This window comes from Pteropus vampyrus, unplaced genomic scaffold (assembly GCF_000151845.1).
Source record: "Pteropus vampyrus isolate Shadow unplaced genomic scaffold, Pvam_2.0 Scaffold44, whole genome shotgun sequence".
In the NCBI taxonomy this organism is placed as follows: domain Eukaryota; kingdom Metazoa; phylum Chordata; class Mammalia; order Chiroptera; family Pteropodidae; genus Pteropus; species Pteropus vampyrus.
This window is the reverse complement of record NW_011888825.1, coordinates 9,673,572-9,692,853: the sequence shown is the minus strand read 5'-3', so window position 1 is coordinate 9,692,853 and position 19,282 is coordinate 9,673,572. Positions and strand designations below refer to the sequence as shown.

The following is a 19,282-nucleotide window of genomic DNA, read 5'->3' as shown; positions in this document are numbered from 1 at the left end:
CATAAGTAGGGTAAAAGCTAAAAGTTGTGGGAAGTTAGAAGGCCAGGAGCGAGAGAGTTGGCAGTTGCTCATAAGGTTGCTCTGCTCTCAACATCTTTCCTCCCATGCTACCAAAGAGACAGGCTCCATCTCAAAAGGTCAAACACCCACAGCGGGGTAGGCCCACTGAGCCCTCACACCTGGGTTGGGTAAAGGCTTCCAGAATCATACTCCCTGAGGGCAGAGCTAGTACTGACCCAGCTCCACTTCTTAAAAGCTGGGCTCAAAAGAGAACCAAGAAATGTCCTGATAATAAGGATGGTGAAGAGAATCTGTCAAGAGCTCTGGCACCCATATATTTAGCTGAACCTTTCTTCAGTCTAGCTGGAATTATATGATGGCCTGCTGCCATTCCCAGGCTAGCAAGGAAGCCAGTGGTCTGTCACTCTCACCCCCATTCTTTTCTTACATTTTTTCCCCCTCTTTAGTCTACCCCCCCACCCCAACTTCCACCCCTAATCAATGGATGTTGCCGTTTCCCCTTAAGAACTGGATCTCTGAAGGCGGAGTGTCTCCTCTCACACACTCGCAGTGTGTACCCGGGGCCTGGCGCCCCCGGCGCGCTCAGGGGGCTTGGCGTACCTGGGGCCTGGTGCACCCGGGGTATGGTCCCTGGCTCCACCTGGGGCGCGAACCCAGGACCTTCTGTGTGTAAAGCAGACATGCTAACCACTACACTCTAGAGCCACTCCCCATTCTTTTCTTTTTTTAATTAAAAAAAATTTTTTTAATTTTCAAATATAGTTAGCATAATCCCCCTCCCCCACCAATTCTTGTCTCACAGTGGGAGCAGCACTCTCTCCCAGGGAGGATTATCAGACTCCCTGGGGGACTTGTGCAGTTTTTTAAAGTATATTCAACTTGTAAATAAAATCATCTTCTTTCTCAAAGGGGTTAAAAAAGGTTGACAGGATGCAATACTTCTACATACTCAACAGATAGACTGTAATGAAGAAGATATCATGATTGGTAAGGATGTGAAGCAGCTAAATTCTCATGCTGGTGGGAGAGAACGCTGGTGAGACTGCTGGTGCAAGCACCAAACGAGAGCTCGGGCATTTCCCATCACCCAGCAATTTCACTCCTAGGTATGAGGTTGAACCACATGAAATTGCTAATACTCGACCATTTCTTACCAATGAAGGTGGCAATTTCACATATTCAACTTAATATATACCCGATAAACATGAATATATATGTTTACCTAAAGATATGTGCTAGATGTTCATAGCGGCATTCTTCATAATAGCCTAAAACTGAAAACACCAAGTACCTAACAACAGTGGGAGAGATAAATAAATTATGATGAATTCATTCAGCAGACTCAGCACAGTGATGTGAGCAATGATGTGAGGATACCCAGTGATGAGGTGAGGCCCCACATGCAGTGGGGCCAGACACACAAACACAACAGAGCCCTGGTGAAGAATTCACAGACGAAGTTTAAGAACAGGAAGAACCCACCTATTCTGTGAGAAGTTATTTGGGTGGTCATCCCAGGGATGTAGGGGTTTTTAGGGTGGGGGTCATATTCTGCTTCATGACATAGGGGCTGGTTACATGGGTATGTTCAGTTTGTAAAAATTTATCAAGTTGTATACACTCTTTTAATATGCGATTTCTTGTATATATAATTCAATAAAAAGTGAAAGAAAAGAAGAGGCTGATCCTATTTATTCTTTTGTCCACCCTATTACAAAAGCCAATCCGCCAGCTCTAAATTCTGCCTGCTTTTCTCCGCATTGGTTAGCCATAGCCAAAGATGAAAGTTCTTTAAGAAGCTTTAAAACCTGGACAGAAAGAACTCTCCCCAGTTAGGTACTCAAGCCCACCTGGAAGTACCCTTACCTAAAGTCCCTTGTGTTTTCCCAGCTGGTCCTGGGAGACTTTGTCCAGTGTATCCTGGTCTGATAGGAGCCTGTGAGGCCCTCAAGGCCCAATCCTGCTCGTCTCTGAGGGCCAGTGCACATGCTGCTGCCAGGCCAGCAGGGGGAGGCATCAGAACATGGGTGTGGGTCACTGTGCTGCTCTGGGCTGATCTCACAAACGCAGGGCTGGGAGCAGAAAGACAGGATTGCAAGCCCCCATTTTATAGATAAGGAGGTAGAAGCCCTGAGAAGTTAAAGTACCTGCCAAGGTTACACAGAGGGTAGAAACACTGCTGGGAGGAGGTAATGACCCTGATGGGACAAGTTTTGGAGGTCAGGGCAGGGTGGGTGGGCGGGCTTGGTGGCTCATGGGGAGAGCCATGTGCAACAGCAAGTACAGCCTTTGCTCTCAGCCAGATCCTCACGCAGTCAGCAAGGGGGAGCATAGATCATGACCTTTGCCATGACTGTGCTTGCCAGGGGGCAGCCAACTATACCCACTGGGCTTGGTCACAGGAAGTGTTCCTTCCAGGTCTGACTCCAGAGACACCTTGCCTGTGGCCACTGTGGGCTTGCACAGTTCAGGCTGAGATGCCCTATCTTTTGAAAAAAAGTTACTATTCATTTTCCAGACATCAAATACTGGGAGTGTTGAGGTAGGGTAGTATACTGGGGAAGTCCAGAATGAGGGGGTTGTTGGGGATGTAGGTTGGGGTGGGGAGGGTAGGGAATGAGGTGATTTGTACGTGTGTGTGTGTGTGTGTGAGAGAGAGAGACAGAGACAGAGACAGAGAGAGAGAGAGAGAGAGAGAGAGAGAGAGAGAGAGAGAGAGAGAGAGAATGAGAGAATAAAAGGTGCTTCGTGGGCAGAATGAAGGGATAGGTACAACCTAAAGAAGCATGGGAGGGGCTGGGCTGTCACCCACTCTTCCCTTTCTTAGAGTTCCAGGAAGTTACATTCATCCATTCATTAATAAAAACAACAACTTATTGAACACCTACTCTACAAAGTCAACTGCTCTAGACCCTGGGAATATAACGACCCTGGATTCTCAAGGAGCTCAGAGTGAGGCAGATGATAGAAAAGTTAGCAGAGAAGTACCTGAAGACCATATAAGAGGGTGATTGAAGAGAGAGAATGTGTGATGTGTGCTATAAACTGGTTGGTGGGAGATGTCTGAGGGCTGTCTGAATGATGGAGAGGAGCCAACTACCCTAAGAGCTGGAGAGGATTTTCAGGTACAGGGTGTAGATAAAAAGGACAAAGCCAGCAGGCTCTTTGGCTCTCTAGCCTCAGTTGCCACCACCACCTCTAGAGCCCCAGTGCTCGCCCTCTGATCACACTGCCCCCTGCCTTCTCAGCCCCACCCCCATCCCCTGGGTTGGTCTCCCCTCTCCTCGGCTCCTGTGGCCCTCATCTTTTCTCGACCGCAGCACTAATCGTATTAGATGTGCTTTTTGACATATGTGCCTTCCTCCCTGTCACCAGGGAGCTCAGTCTAAAATCCAGATCTGACTGAGTACACCCAGCTCAGAAACATTCCTCACTGCCTATGGGACAAAGCACAAACTCCTCGGCATATGTGTGGCCCATAAGCCCTGACCATCCTTCTCACCTCATCTCCTGGCCCCAGACATTCATTACACTCGACTTTCCATGTGATAGTTTTAAAACATCCTCTTTTCTTCAGAGATGTAGCTTAATTCCCTTACTTCGAGGCTGGACCTGGTGACTCCCTTCTAACAGATTATGACTGAAAGATAGCGTGTGACTTCTGAGACCCGGTACTAACAGGCACTGCAGCTTCTTCCTCACTTGCTCTTAGATCACTTGTTCTAGGGAAAACCAGCTACTGTGTCACAAGGACACTCAAGAGGTCCACACAGTGAGAAATTCAGGCCTCCAACCAATGGCAAAGAACTGAGGCCTCCCACCAACAGCCATGTGGGTTAGCCACCTTGGAAGTAGCTCCTCCAGCTCCAGCTGAGTCTTCAGAGAAGGCAATCCTGGCCAATATCTTAATTGAAACTTCACGAGAGCTTCTGAACCAGAATCACCTAGCTAAGCTGCTCCTGAATTCCTGACCCACGAAAACTATGAGACAATAAACATTTGTTGTTTTAAGCTGCCAAGTTTTGGGGTAATTTGTTACAGAGTAATTAATAATGAAGACATTCCAACTGTGTCAACTGCTCTTTTTGATGCTTCTGGGCCTTTGCACATGCTATTGTCTTTGCCTGTGATGCTTCTCACACTCTGAACTTTCCACGAAGTTCCTCATCATCCTTCAGGGTCTGACAAAAATATCATCTCATTAAATCACTCCTTAACACCATCTCCCCCCTTCTTCCCTGTCTGCCCTAGAGTTGGCCCTTACCCTGTGACTTGCCGGCCCTGCATATGGCTCTAATATGGCCCTTCCTACTCTCCATTGTCCCTGATGGCTCAGAGGCCTATCAAGCGCCCCACCACCACCACCCACCACCACACATACTTGCCCTTGTGGGCAGCAGAGGGCCAGACACCCAGAAAACTTCAGTGAAGGGTGTCAACTGGCTGGAGAGCCACTGCTTAGGGTTTCATTCCCGTAGGATGACTGTAAAAACGAAGTATTTTGCAACAAATATCTAAACTCAGAAGCCTCCATTCTTTCCTCCAAAGTATGGGCAAGCATGAGGACTCATTGATTAGAAGTACCACCTTACTCCATCCCAAAAGCTGGACAAGAAGAGCCCACATACCTGGATCAGAGCGAGCACCTTGTCCTGTACAATGGTGGGAGGACTATTCTTGGGAGAGATGATTTTGACCAGAACACTGTCAATGAAATCTCGGTTGGCCACCAGGACGTGGAAGCGATGGCCACAGTTCTTCACACATGTCTCTAGGACCTGATGTGGGAGGAAAGGAAAGAGGTCACTACTGTGGGAGGCAGAGGAGCCAGCAGGAACCGAGGAAGGCAGCTGAATTTCCACCACCACCATCCCTCTTTCCTCCTTCCAGATCATTTTTTTCTGATGATGATCTCATTTAGAGCTAAATCTAAATGGCACAGGCATCCTCACACTCTAATTCAGTTGTTCCTGGGGAATATGGGCAGTCCCTTGCTGACTGAAGTCTCCAGTCTCTGCACAATAATCAGGCAATTAGTTGGTAATTGAGGCACTGGTTTTGCATGAGAAGGATGCTGGTGTTTCAATGAGATCAAAATGACTGAGTGGTCCCTGAAAATTAGCATTTTAACTTCTCTCTGTGCTACCAAATGTGAGACATTAGCCAATGGGACACAGGCTCTGTCACAAGAAAAGGCTGCTGTGACAGCCTGAATTACTCAATGAATTATTGGCCCTTGTATGTGAGGAAGCAAGCAAACACATACATACACACACATCACACACATCACACATCATACATCACACACCCCACACAACCCTGCTTCTGCAACTAAAATTGACAATGACAAAGAAATTTCCACGTTTAATAAATAATTTGTTTGCCTCAGCTGCCTGTTGACCTTTAAACCCTGCTCATTCTGGAAAAATTAGTTACACAGGCCTTAGCCATTCAGAAAAGCATGCCGTGTGTGGATTCTGACCAGATGGCCAGTGTGGGCTTGAATCTCGGCTCCACCACTTTATCCCTGAATGGCTTAGGACCAGTCTGTCTGAGCCTCAGCCTCCTCGTCTGTAAAGCAGGCACAGGAACACTCCCTTGCATGACTGTAGTAGGGATGAGAATGTCTGAAGCCCCTAGCAAGTGCCCTGCATAGGTGAGGGGCCAGTAAATTAGAACTACAATAACATAATTACTGTTAATAAGGCTGTGGTACACACACACCCAACTAAAGGTGTAGCTTCTCAGTCTCCGCAGGACCAGGGAGAGTCCCCCTGGAATTCAGAGGTATTAACTGAAGGTCTCTCCAGTCTTGAACACAGCTTTCTGAATTTCTTAGCTCTCTATAAACCAACCCATACGGTTATCTGGCCATTCCCATGCCAGCATCCCCCAATGCCACAGTCAACTAGTGGGAAATGCCTCCTTGGAAGTACATAACCAGCAAAAGGAGACATTTCTGACTGATTCAGTTATTCTCATTTGCCCAAACTGACCACTGGTTACCTTATGCAGTCATTCCACAGGGCTGGGTTCATACAATAAGGCATCACCTTGACAAAACATGGCCATAAAGAAAGGTCCATAACTTTAACATTAACTGAATGCAGACTACATGTGAGGCACCGTGAGGGATTCTTGCACACTATATATAATTTCATTCAATTCTTACAACTAATTCTCTTTAAATAGGTATTATTATCATATTTCCTTACAGTTAAGAGGCTTAGAAAGGTGAAGAAACTGGTCTAGGTAAAAGCTGCTGGACAGTGCCAGACTCAGGATGGGAATGCCGACCAGCCCTCTCTGGAGCCCTCATTTCTTCACCCACAGTGAGGCCATGGGGCCATCCCTCCCTCACAGCTTTCTTCTAAGAGACAATAGACAAAATATGCTAGATTTCTTGTTTCCTCATTTGGTCCTTGAAATAGCCCTGTAAGGTGGGTATCATCCCATTGTAGAGATGAGGAAGCTGAGGCTTGGAGATGTCAGTTAAGTTCACTTGAGGAGGCCAAAGCTGGAAGTTGTCCTGAGTCTGGCAGCTCCACACCAGTCATAACTGTTCCTTTCCCACTGCTGCCTGCTCCGTGGGAGATTCTGGGTTCCGCTCGGCCTGCCAAGGAAAACACTGAAGCTCAGCATCCTTGCTGAGGTTTTCCTCAGCCGCGGGGGCATTCTCTTTTTCAGACTCTGCTCATGCTGGACTCCAGGTGACTATGAGGCAACCGGCATTCTCTCTCATAGTGGGAGCTGCCTAGATGAATGACAGGGGTTCTTCCTGCCTTTAAGGAATTCATAATCATCCTTCTTTTTAGGATCCTCTAAAACCCGCCTCCTAACTTTACCTATGCAGGCAATGGGCTGCTGGGGCCAAGGTAGGTGGCAGGAAAAATGTTTTATTTCATGATGAGCAAGAAGAAAGGAAAGATAAGAAGCTGGGGAAGAGCAAGGGTGGTGAGAAAGAACATGGAAAGGGGACCAGGAAGCCTGAGGTGGCAGGGTGGCTAAAGCTCTGCCTCCACGCTCAGGGCACCAGTGGGCCAGGATGTACTCTTCACCTTTAGGAAGCACGTCCTTGCATTTTCCTGTGCAGCAGACTTTAAAGTAAGACACTTTGGGGCTCAGATACACAGACTTGGAAATGTCCTGGACAGAGGTTGGGTGTGCTACAGAGCAGCCCCAAAGCCTCACAGAAAAGGAGATTCAGGAGGTCCTCCCTGACTGGCAAGGGGCATTCAGCCTAAGGAGGCCCAGAGACCCACTTTAAGCCACTCTACCAAAAAGGCCCTTGGAATATCTGCCCTATGGGTTATAGGACATGAAACACACAGTGGCAATTTTCTAGCTGCAGCCAAAGCTCACAGAGTAAGCAAAAGGTGCCCCTAAGCAAACAGAAACAGATGTTTTAGTCCATACGCTAAGGCCCGAGCAGTGAGCCCCACGGGGCTCCTATTTTGAATAAATATTAACAATTTTGATGTGTACAGGTATGAAGTGAGGAAAGGCCCACAATGAGCAGGACTGAGAACGACTAACAGAGTAAGTGAAGACAAAGACAGAGAAACCATAAAAGCAGATATGAGACCATGCAACATGCACCAGGCTGAGGCCTTTGGTGGAGGTACTAGAGATCTGCACATTTCATAATTCTCCCAGCAGCACTGGTGGATTTGCAGGGAAGACCTGACCACTAAAATTAAAATTAAATTAAATACTTAGGAATAAATTTAATCAAAGATATGGAAGATCTGTACACTGAAAATTATAAGACATTGATGAGAGAATTAAAGATACAAATAAATGGAAAGATATCTTGTGTTCATGGATTGGAAGAATTAATATTGTTAAAATGTCCATACTTCCCAAAACCATCTAAAGATTTCACAGAAATAGAAAAGCAATCCTAAAATTTGTATGGAACTACAAAGACCCTGAATAGCCAAAGCAATCCTGAGAAAGAAGAATAAAGCTGGAGGCATCAGTTGCCTGATTTCAAACTATATCGCAAAGTTATAGTAATCAAAACAGTGTGGTACTGGCATAAAAACAGATACATAGACCAATGGAACAGAATCAAGGGTCCAGAAATAATCTCACGCCTATATGGTCAACTAATATTTGACAAGGGAGCCAAGAAGACTCAATGGGGAAAAGGATCTTCAATGAATGGTGCTGGGAAAACTGGATATCAATATGCAGAGGAATAAAATCATACCCCTATCTTACCACTAATAAAAATTAGCTCAAAATGGACTAAAGGCTTAAATATAAGATCCAAAACTGTAAAACTATTAAAAGAACATAGAGGAATAGCTCCTTGACATTGATCTCAGCAAAGATTTTTTGGATATGATACCAAAAGCAAAGGCAACAAAAACGAAAATAAACAAGTAGAATTACATCAAACTGAAAAGCTTCTGTGCAACAGGAAAAACAATTGGGAAAATTGCAAAGGCAACCCACAGAATGGGAGAAAATGTTTGCAAACTATCTGATGAGGAGTTAATATACAATATACATAAGGAACCTATACAGACCAATAACAAAAAACAAACAAACAATTCTATTTTAAAATGGGCAAAAGACAGCTGAAACTTACCGGATTTCATTAATGAATGTCGCCATAAAAAAATTACTTAATTAATTAAAAAATGGGCAAAAGAGTTAAATAGAAATTTTTCCAAAGATACATAAATGGCCAACAAGTACATGAAAAGATGCTAGACTTGACTAATCATAAGGGAAATGCAATTCAAAATCACAATGAGATATCATCTAACACTTGAAAGAATGGCTATTATCGAAAAGACAAGAGACAAGAAATGTTCACCAGGAAGTGGAGAAAAGGGAACCCTTATGCACTCTTGGTGAGAATGTAAATTGGTGCAGCCACTATGGAAAACAGTACGGAGATTCCTCAAAAAATTAAAAATAGAACTACCATATGATCCAGAGATTCTACTCCTGGGTATTAATTTGAAGAAAACGAAAAAACTAACTCGAAAAGATACATGCACCTCCATGTTCACTGCAGCATCATTCACAATAGTCAAGACATGGAAACAACATAAGTGTCCATTTATGGATGAATGGATAAAGAAAATATGGTATATACTACATACAACAAAATATTATTCAGCCATAAAAAGGAAGGAAATCCTGTTTTCCCCAACAACATGGGTGAACCTTGAGGTCATTATGCTAAGTAAAATAAGTCAGATAGAGAATGACATATACTGTCTGTTCTTGCTTATATGCTGAATCTAAAAAAAAAAACAAAAAACACCTGAACTCATAGAAAAAGAGAGTAGAATGGTGCTACCAGGGGCCAGGAGGTAGGGGAAAAAGAGAGATGTTGGTCCAAGGGTACAAACTCCCAGCTATAATATGAGTAAGTCCTGGGGATCTAATGCATAGCATGGTGACTACAATTAATAATACTATTTGAAAGTTGTTAGGAAAGTAGACCTTAAATGCTATCACCACACACACACACACACACACACACACACACACACACACACACACACACACACAAGGTAATGATGTGAGCAGATGAAGGTGTTAATCAATACTGCGGTAATCATTGTGCAATATACATGTATATCAAATTATCACACTGTATACCTTAAACTTATATGTGTTATATATCAGGAGAAAATAATAATACTAAATGAGACTTGACTATCAGGAAAGGTTAAACAAGACTCATCGTGCTCTGCTGTAGGGAGTTAAGGCAGAGACCACTTTAGAAAGGAAGTTAAGGTAGAGACCACTTTAGAAAGATTTCCATCTAATACGGTTACCATGAAAGTAGGCATGTAAAGGGATATGTCTTAGATACCAGGAAAATGTCCTGACATGTTAGAGTTCATTCCCTGGTGATTTTAATTACTTAAAACAATTCATTTCGGTAGGCTCTGGGTGCTCTGGGTTTAGTGAATACAGTGGCTCAAATTCTGAGGAAAAAAAAGCTTTCAATTCCCTATTTCTCAACTAGTCTTTTTCTCCTTTAATATTCAAATCCCAATTCCCTGGCAGAGTGAACTCTCCTTAATAAGTCTTGGGTTTTCACTTGAGAAAAAATTCCAAACAGTTTCTGTTTTAAGAGGAAACATGTTATAGCAGTTTTAGATAAATAGCAAACTATTCGAACCTACAGAGAAGCCCAGTGCTGACCTGTTAGAGTTTCCATTATAAGAATTTGCTATGGCCTGATTTTGCCACATCTGAAAATTTTAACTTTCAAGACAAAAATAACACCTGAAGTTGTTCCTTTTAATTTTCTGACATTTTAAGGAAAGGGGAAAATCTAGTCTGTCCCTTCCTAAAAGGAGTCACTTGACTGACTTTTTCAAGAACCTCCCAGCGATAATCAGTTTTTATTCCACAATCCACAGTTGAGTACCTCACTAGCTATAAAGTCTAGGCAAACCCCTAGACCTCTCTGAGCCTCAGTTTTTCTATCCTTCTGAGGGGAATGATGAAACCTATTTTGGAAAGTTATTGCAAACATTTGCATTAACATCTGAAAAGCTCAGCAGAGGGCAGGTACTTGGTGGAAGTTAGCATTTTATAGAGGAAAATGACACCTAAAGAAACAGCTAGGCTAGCAGGGGTTCCCAGTATGGTCCTTAGCCTGTTAGCAACTAGGCCACACAGCAGGAGGTGAGCTGCTCCCCAAGCTTCAGCTCCACCTCAGATCAGCAGGCATTAGATTCTCATAGGAGCACCAGTCCCTGGTGCCAAAAAGGTTGGGGACTGCTAGAGGTCTGACACTAGTTGTCCAAAGGAGACCCACACCCAGGCCTCTGGCTTCTCTGCTCTGGGGCTCTGTACCAGTCAGTGCTGCCCCATGTCTTATATTCTGCTGGTATACACTAGATTGAAGCTCATGCCCCACTTCAGAGGAGGTAGGAAAACCCAAGGGGACTATGGGAAGGCTCCCCTGGACTCCAACGGCACATTCACCAAGCCATCCAATGGCACACACCAGGGGCTGTGCTAAGTGGGCAGAAGGAAGGCCCTGTGAGTGGGGCCTGGTCAGGAATATGGATTTTCCCAGATGCCTTCCCGCCCCTAAGAGAGCAGTACTCACTGTTAATGCCAGCATCACTTCTCTGTAGTTCCGGTTCCCGTTGAGCCGCTTCTTCAGGGCTCGAATGGCATCTTTTGGCCTGGAGAAAAGAACATATTAATATCCTTGCAAATTACACTTTAGGGCACTGTCCTATAGATTCACTCCCATTTGTGTGAACTAGCATATATACAAGGTTATTTGCTACAGCATGTTCATAAATGTAAAAGGTTAGAAATAAATTAAATGTCCATCAATATGAAATAGGTTAAATTAAATCGTGTTTATCCACACAATGGAATACTGTACAGCTGCAAAAAAGAATGCATTAACATGGAGCAAAATTAAAGACATGGAAATAGAGTCATCCGAAGAGCGGTGCATAAGGTAAGACACTATTCGAATTATAAAAAGACAAATACATACATGGTGCACATGGCAGCATTGGTTAGAGAATCTCTGGAAGGAACTACAAGAAGCTGGTAACTTTGGCTGCCCCTTAGGAGAGCTGAGTGACAGAGAGGAGGGGGAGGTTTTTCACTGGATTATCTATTTGCAGCCTTTTTGAATTTCTGTATCATATGTAGGTATTATTTATCCAAAACAATAACTAACCTACTGGTGCATGGGTACACTGAAAAAACCACAGAGAGGAAGGAAGGGAGAATGGCCAGGTCCTTGCTTAGGCCTGGATATTTAGTTCCTACCCATTTCCATGGAATTCCTTTTTCCCTGAGAAAAATTGAATCTCCTCAAAACTCAAGGAATTGTGTGCTTTTAGGTAATGGTTCTGATGTGAATTCCCAGAGAGAATCTCATAGTATAGGCAGCCACTGGGTTACAAAGGGGCCTTGTTCAAAAGCTTGCTCATCAGTTGATTATTTGGAACTTGGAACACATAAACTTAAATCACTGTTTAGAGCTGGGTTAGGGTCCCCAGCCAGCCCTCTAAGAGTACCTATTAGGTGCAGTCTTTGTGTCTAACATGTTATCTAAGAGCCATCTCTGGCATGAAGCTCCTGCCCCTTGATGCCCCATCACTTGCATTCTACCATTCTGGCTGCAGGCCTACCTTTTGCTCTCACAAGTAGGCGCCAGCCTTCTACAGATTGACATGTCAACATACCTGGGTCTTTCCAAAGTTGAAAGTCGGTAAGTCAGGGACCTCCTATTCCTACAACTCTGAAATATTTATCATCTATTTACCAAATGAAAAAGTCCTTTCAAATGTGTATGAGGAAGTTGAGGGAGGGGGAGTGAAAGCTCTGCTAATCAGCCCAGTTTAGACAGAAACACAGCAGTAAGGCAAGGCTTCTAGAAGAAATTTAAAAATACCTGAGACCTATTTCCCATTCCCAACTTGAAACATGGAATTCTTGGCTCTTGAGTCCAAGGACTAATGGGATGAGGCTCTCTGGGGAATGAGTCCCTGCCAAGTGTGTTTGCAGTATGGCTGCAGTTTCCAAACAGGAATGCTGATTTCTGCAAATATGGGACTTGACAAGCTCTTGGCTTTAAGGATTGTTTGTGGACTTGAGCTGATGAAGGTCAGCGGCTGCTGGCCAGTAGCATGGATTGATTTCCTCTCTCTGAAGAGCTCTGCCAAGCCTCAGTTAGCCCTGACCCACAGCTGCCATCCCTCTCAATCTAGTCTCATTCCTCTCCCCTTGAACTTTCATGGCGCAGAAAAATGGGGATGACCTCCAAGGGCTGCAATCACTTATAGCTCACAGAGCATAGCACACTCAGAGCTCTCCTGGTGTGGGGGTGATGGCGGTAGAGGGAAATCAGAGAGTCAGCAGGCTCCTGGGTTGGAGTTAAAATGAAAATTCATCCTCGGGAAGTACCGACTGGGAGTGACTGGGTGAGCACAAAAGCAAGTATTTATCTCTCTCCCTGGGGGAGAAGCTGCAGAGAGGAGGATCAAAAGCATGTCAGAGAAATTGCAAAGTTTCAAGAAGCAGCAGCAGATTACACAGCATGGAGCTGGAAACAAGAAGAAAGGAGAGAAGGAAGAATTGAGTCATGATAGAGCAGGAAAAACTGAGGGAAGGACACATTTGAGGTGCCCTAAACCCTGATAGCTTTCAGAGAGGAGGTCAGGCCCCTTAGGGCAGCCACCAGGGCCTCAGATCTGGCCTCTGGGCCATCCTCAGCCTCCCCAAACTCACCTCAGACCCCAGACTCATACATAAGACCCTTTCTTTTCAGTAATACTGAACTCATCTTGTCCTTCAGCTCCAGAACTGCCACTTCTGAGATTCTCCTCCTTATTCCTCCGTGGAGGACATGGCTGCTCTGCTGACCCGGAACCCCTCCTCCCCCTCCTCCCCCTCATCCCCCTCCTCCCACCGCCCCTCAGCTATTACCTCTCTCTATTTCATTTATGCAGTGGTTACTCCTCTGTGCCCTCTCCAGTTTAGAGGCTGGGGCACAGACAAAGCTTCAGTGAGCTGGAAAAGGCCCAGAAATGGTCATGAACACAACCCAAGTCAGTGGATCCACATCAGAGCCTCCCATCAGAACTGGAGACCACTTACCAAATCTATGTGCCTGTGCCCTAATTAGGTAGGACTGGGTGAGGCCTGGTAAACACTCCTGGGTAGGCTACTCAGCCAGACATTCCTGCCTAATGACCAATGATCCAGGACACAAGGGACTGCCACACAAAGCCTCAGGCTAGAGGTGACCTTGGCCCTGGACTTTAGGGAAAGCCCGGGGAGGGGCCTGTGTGGCACCCAGCCAGACCCAGCCTTCCAGAGGAAGAGCTTTAAATAAATCAAAGAAGTACAGGCAGAAGAACTTCAGTAGATGGAGCTAGGTGCACCTAGGCTTGTACCCTGCATCTGCCCTTCCTAGCTGTGGTGTGAGATGTTTGGCAAGTGACCAAACTACTCTGGGCCTCAGTTTCTTCAACATTAATATAAATTGTCCCTACCTCGCTATTGGAGGTGCGGGGGAGGGGGGGGCTGCTGCATGAGCTGGTGTAATCCAGGGCTCAGGATGGGGGCCTGCCTGGCACATGGCAAGTACTCAGAGAATGGCAGACAGAGTAAGGGCAGTGAACACATAAGATAGATACTACTGGTACCTCTATCTGTTAATGAGGAAACTAAGACACAGCGAGATTAAGTAATTTACACAGGGTTACACAGTAAGTGAATAGAGGATCTAGGATTCCAGCCCAAGCTGGTGGCTCCAGGTTCCATGCCCCTAATTCCATTACACTCCCCTTTCTGTTTCATGCACCTCCAGCCTGGGTGTCTACCTGCCTCCCCTGCCTTCTATCCCCTCTCTTGGCTGATGGAAGACTCCACTTGGGTGCTACCTCCTCCAAGAAGCCTTTGCTGTTGACGGCTCCAAGGCCAATCAACTGCTATTGCTCTAGTCTCTCTCTTGTTAGTTCTATAAACTTCTCTCCCAGAGCACTTGTCGCACTGTGTTACAATCATGGTCACATGCTGGCATTCCTCCTAGGGACTTCATTCATTTATTCACTTATATAACAAATGTTTGTCTAGAGCCAATTATATCCATATTATGCTAGGTGCTAGGGATAAAATGGTGAGTAAAACAGAATTTCTGTCCTCATGGAGTGCAGTCTAGGGGAGTTGGGGGTGAGACAGATACTCTAACAAACATCACACAAATATATAAGTTTAAACTGTGATGAGTATAACACAGAGTATTATGAAATCACATAATGGAGTCGGGGGTGGGGAGAGTAACTTGTCCAAAATAAGGAGGGAGGAGTATCAGAGAAATGAGGTTCAAACTGAGATGCAGTGAATGATAGAATTAGTCAGTGAAAAGGAGAGGTGAGGGGGGAACAGAGGGAACACCAGGCCCAGAGCCCTGAAGCAGGATGAAAGTGGAGGGTACCAACCGTTAGCCAGACTTATGCGGAAAGATTTTGGCAGTCACCTCACAGCACAGACAAGGACAGGAAATCTCTGGGTAGCACTAAGGGGCTGTCACTGAAAAATGCAAGAACAAGAGTATGGGCCATTTCAGGAGGAAAGCGTGTTGAGTATTGTAAAAAGCAGCTGACCTGGCTCCCAGACCTTGGAAGGAGGCCTCGTTCTCTTTGGAATGAGCAGGTCCCACTCCCACACATGTGTATGTATGTATGTCTCTCACATTTGCGGAGAATTGCAAACTGGGTACAGGGATGTGGAAGGTTCAAGAAACTGAAAGATCAGTGGGGCTAAAGGGTGAGGACAAGAGGAAAGGATCCAAAATGGAGCAGTAGAGGGCTAGGTTATCCTGCAGGGTCCATGAAGGATTTTTACCCTGAGAAAAGGCTAATTAGCAAGGGAGTAACATGAGTTCTGAGAGTTTAAGAGACCCTCTGCCTGCAGAGGGATGGGGGCAAAGGTAAATGGACTGCCTCGGGGTACAGACCAACTCTAGAAAATGATGCAGGAAAAATGCTCTTTATAACCTGACCTGAAGCACCTTTCCAGCCTCTGTTCCAGGACCTCCCCGCCAACTTCTTCCTTGCACACCCAGACCAACTGTACCCCTACCACGCTGCCCTTTTTATACCACCCATAGCTACACAGCACACTTCTCCTCTTCCTTCCATCCTTGAGGCTCAGCCCAAAGCCTGACCCTCCAGAAGGCATCCCCACTGCTTCTCCCTCTGAGTCTGAAGCAACTGGCACACGTCTCAGCCACAGCTCATCTGGTTCTGCCCAATGAGTGCCTCAAGAGTGGCCATGGCACACTCACCAGCTGGGCCTTCATCCGGGGTCAATAAATGTGGCTGAGCAACTGGATAAATGAATGAATGAGTGGTGTCTGAGGGGGACATGAATAAGGAGCCCAGCTGGGTCTGCAGGAAGATGACCCAGTGATTATGGCATTAGAAATGTGGAGTTCCCGCTAATTTTGTGATTGTCATCTGTGTGCCAGAAACCAAGCTAATCACCTACACTGATATTGCAGAAATATCACGGCCATCTTTCATGGAAGACTCCCAAACACACATCTCTAGCACAGGCCACTGCCCCAAACTCCAGACCCCTTTGTGTCATTACCCTTTCAGTATTACCTGCCGGAGGCTTCACTGGCAGCTCAATCTAAAGGATTTTAGCTGAATTGCTGATCTCTGCACCCCTAGCCTGCTCAATCCCTTATTCTTGACTCTTCAGTCATACACACGTTGGCAAATTTCATTAGTTCCTCTTCTAAATATATTCAGAATCTGGCCACTTCTCACTCCCTCCTCTATCATCCTAGTCAAAGCCATCACCATCTCAGACCACGATTATTCTAATAACCTCCTAACTGGTTTCCCTGTTTCTGCCCTTGGCCCACCCCTCGCCTGGCTATTCTGAATATGGTAGCCATTTTAAAGAGTGATCTCTTTAAAATGAACGTAAGACCATGCCCCTTCTCTTTAAAATGAACGTAAGACCATGCCCCTTCTCTTTAAAATGAACCTAAGACCATGCCCCTTCTCTGCTCAGATCCTTCCAGGGATTCCTGTCACTGTGGTGCCCGTGTTATCTGTGTCCCCGACATCTTTGACCTCACCTCCTGGTACCCTCTTCCTCACTCACTCTGCTCTGGCCCCATAGCCTCCTTGCTATTTTTTAAACACCTAAGACATCCTCTGTCCCAAGACTTTGTGCTTGCCGTTTGCTGTTGGAAAGTTCTTCCCTGGTATAATCCTTATACCTCACCCCCTTATCTCCTTCACTTCTTTGTTCTATGTCACCTTGTGAGGCCTTCCTTGATTACACCATTTAAAAATGGCTAATTCCCAGCCTCTTCCTCCCAGCTTCATTTCCCTCCACAGTCTTGTCACCAATACAGTCTTGTGTTCTAGTTTTGTTGCTGATAGGTTGCCTCCCCACTCTGGCTGGTTGGCTCCCCAGGGAGAGGAAGTCTATCTATCTTGTTCACTGCTGCGTCCTCAGGACTTAAACTAGGGCCTGGCACAAGGTCATCACTTCGAACATATCTGTTTAATGAAAGCAGGGCCTAACTGAAGGGGCTGGTCCCCAGTTTATATATGACAAAGCTGTGACAGTGTCACGATGTAAGCTTAGGGCTGCCTCAGTCAAGGGTGTTCTCACAGCTCACAGCTCTGGAGATGGTTTAAGATGGCATGGTGACAGTAAATTACATTTTTATAATGTGGACAGGAGGCCAAATACAAACTACCTTGGAAGAAGTATAACTAGAATGTTGTAATGTAGAAGAGGAGGATCTATCATGCAAATCAACAAGAACAGATCCAGCAGCACAAGGATAGGTGAGGGGCAGCCTGTGGGTTAAGTTCATCCACGCTAGAAACACTCAGCTGCTCTATACCTCACGCTTATTTTCTCACTCTCTTCCCCCCTCTGTGGACACTGCAGGCTCTCTCTGACTGCTGGGGCTCTAGTCAAGCAAAGGAGGGAAGAGACAGACTCACATCTGTGAAGGGGAGGCAGTGGTTGAGAAGGAAGGGCGAGACCAATGACCACAGGGGACCAAGTAACCAAGCAACTTCATTTTTACTTGTCATTAAAAGCAGGTTATTAAAAGAGGTCATCACTGCTCTAACTCAGCGCTGCCACTGGGGAAGTAGGGGCAGATTAGATGGCAAGAGAAAAAAATAATTAAGAGTGTCAGTGGATTAAATGCCAAGGCAAACAGACTAAAAACAAAACTAAAAGTATAACATTGATACCCTTAAGCCCCAACAGGCTTTGAGTGACACCCAGAAGCTGACAAGCTTCAAAGGAGGGGATGGAGAGAACACACATACCCTTCCTCCGTCTCATTGATGATGTCACAGATCTCCATGTTCAACGTCCAGTCCTCGCTTTGCAGGGAGCCATCTGTTGCCTTTTCTGTAAAGTTAAGAAACAAAACTGGTTTACATTTCTCCTGGAACGAAGGGGTCCTGGCAGGAAACAGGAAGTGACTAGAACTACTACATTCTCCTCCCTAGCAGATGGGCTAAGCCAACAAAGGAGTTCTGGAAGTGCTGCTTTCACAAGAGAACACCCAGCAAGAGATCTGGGCCTAAAGATCAATGTCATAACACTGTCTGTCCTTCATTTACCAAACTCCAGACTGAAAGGCTCATGATAGGTCTAAGCTATTAAAAATCACCCCAAACAGATTCTGGAGCCAAACTACCTCGGTTTGAATATAGGCTCCACCACATAATAGCTATTTGACCTTGGGCAAATTACTTAACTTCTATGTACCCAATTTTCTTATTTGTAAACTAGTGAAAACAACGGTACCCAACGATACCTATAATTCAGTGGGTTTATATATGTAAAGCCCTTGGAACAGAGCCTGGCACACAGTCAGTACTATTAGGTATTTGCCATTCTAATTATTAAAAATTTACTTCAGTAGTTAAAAACTACATCTCAGATAAGGGAGAGGTAGAGGGATCATCATTTTTTAAGTCACGGCTGGGTATGGTGTTGGGAGCTTCATATACAATATTTTATTTCATCTACAAAATGACTTCCTGACCACTCAGTAGGAAAGGACAGTCTTTTCAACAAATGGTGCTGGGAAAACTGGATATCCACATGAAAAAAGAATGAAATTAGACTCAGCATATACCATAGACAAAAATTAACTCAAAATGGATAAAAGATTAAACCTATAAGCTAAAACTCTTAGAAGAAAACGTAAAAGAAAAGCTTCATAACACTGGATTTGGTAATGGATTTCATGGATATGACACTGAATGCATAGGCAACAAAAGAAAAAAATAGATAAATTGGACTACATAAAAATAAAAAACTTTCTGTGCATCAAAGGACACAATCAATAGGGTAAAAAGGCAACCTATGGAATGAGGGAAAATATTTGCAAATCACATATCTGATAAGAAGTTAATATCCAGCATATATAAAGAACTCTTATAACTCAACAATAAAAAAAAAAACCCAATTAAAAAATGAGAAGAGGACCAGAATAGATATTTCTCCAAAGAAGATATACAAATGGCCAACAAGCATATGAAAAAAAATGCTCAATATCACTAAAGATTAGGGAAATGCAAATCAAAACCACACATTAAGATACTACCTTACACCCATCAGGATGGCTGCTATCAAAAAAACAGAATGTAACAAGTGCTGGCGAGAATGTGGAGAAATTAGAACCCCTGTATGCTGTTGGTGGGAACATAAAATGATGTAGCTGCTATGGAAAGTA

General features: G+C 44.8%; 1 protein-coding gene across 8 annotated transcripts in view; it reads right to left on the bottom strand.

The window, feature by feature from the left end:
* The window catches only part of TOM1L2 (target of myb1 like 2 membrane trafficking protein), a 125,906-nt gene that overhangs the window by 41,866 nt on the left and 64,758 nt on the right, over window positions 1-19,282 (bottom strand). For all 8 annotated transcript variants that reach the window (XR_895816.2, XM_023530012.1, XM_011359080.2 and 5 more), the window contains exons 2-4: window positions 17,862-17,946; window positions 11,120-11,198; window positions 4,650-4,799 (exon numbers count right to left, since the gene is read on the bottom strand). Coding sequence is in view for 7 of the 8 variants with exons in the window: in XM_023530012.1 (XP_023385780.1) it covers window positions 4,650-4,799; window positions 11,120-11,198; window positions 17,862-17,946 (314 nt within the window). In the remaining variant the exon portion in view is untranslated. The remainder of the gene's footprint in view (window positions 1-4,649; window positions 4,800-11,119; window positions 11,199-17,861; window positions 17,947-19,282) is intronic.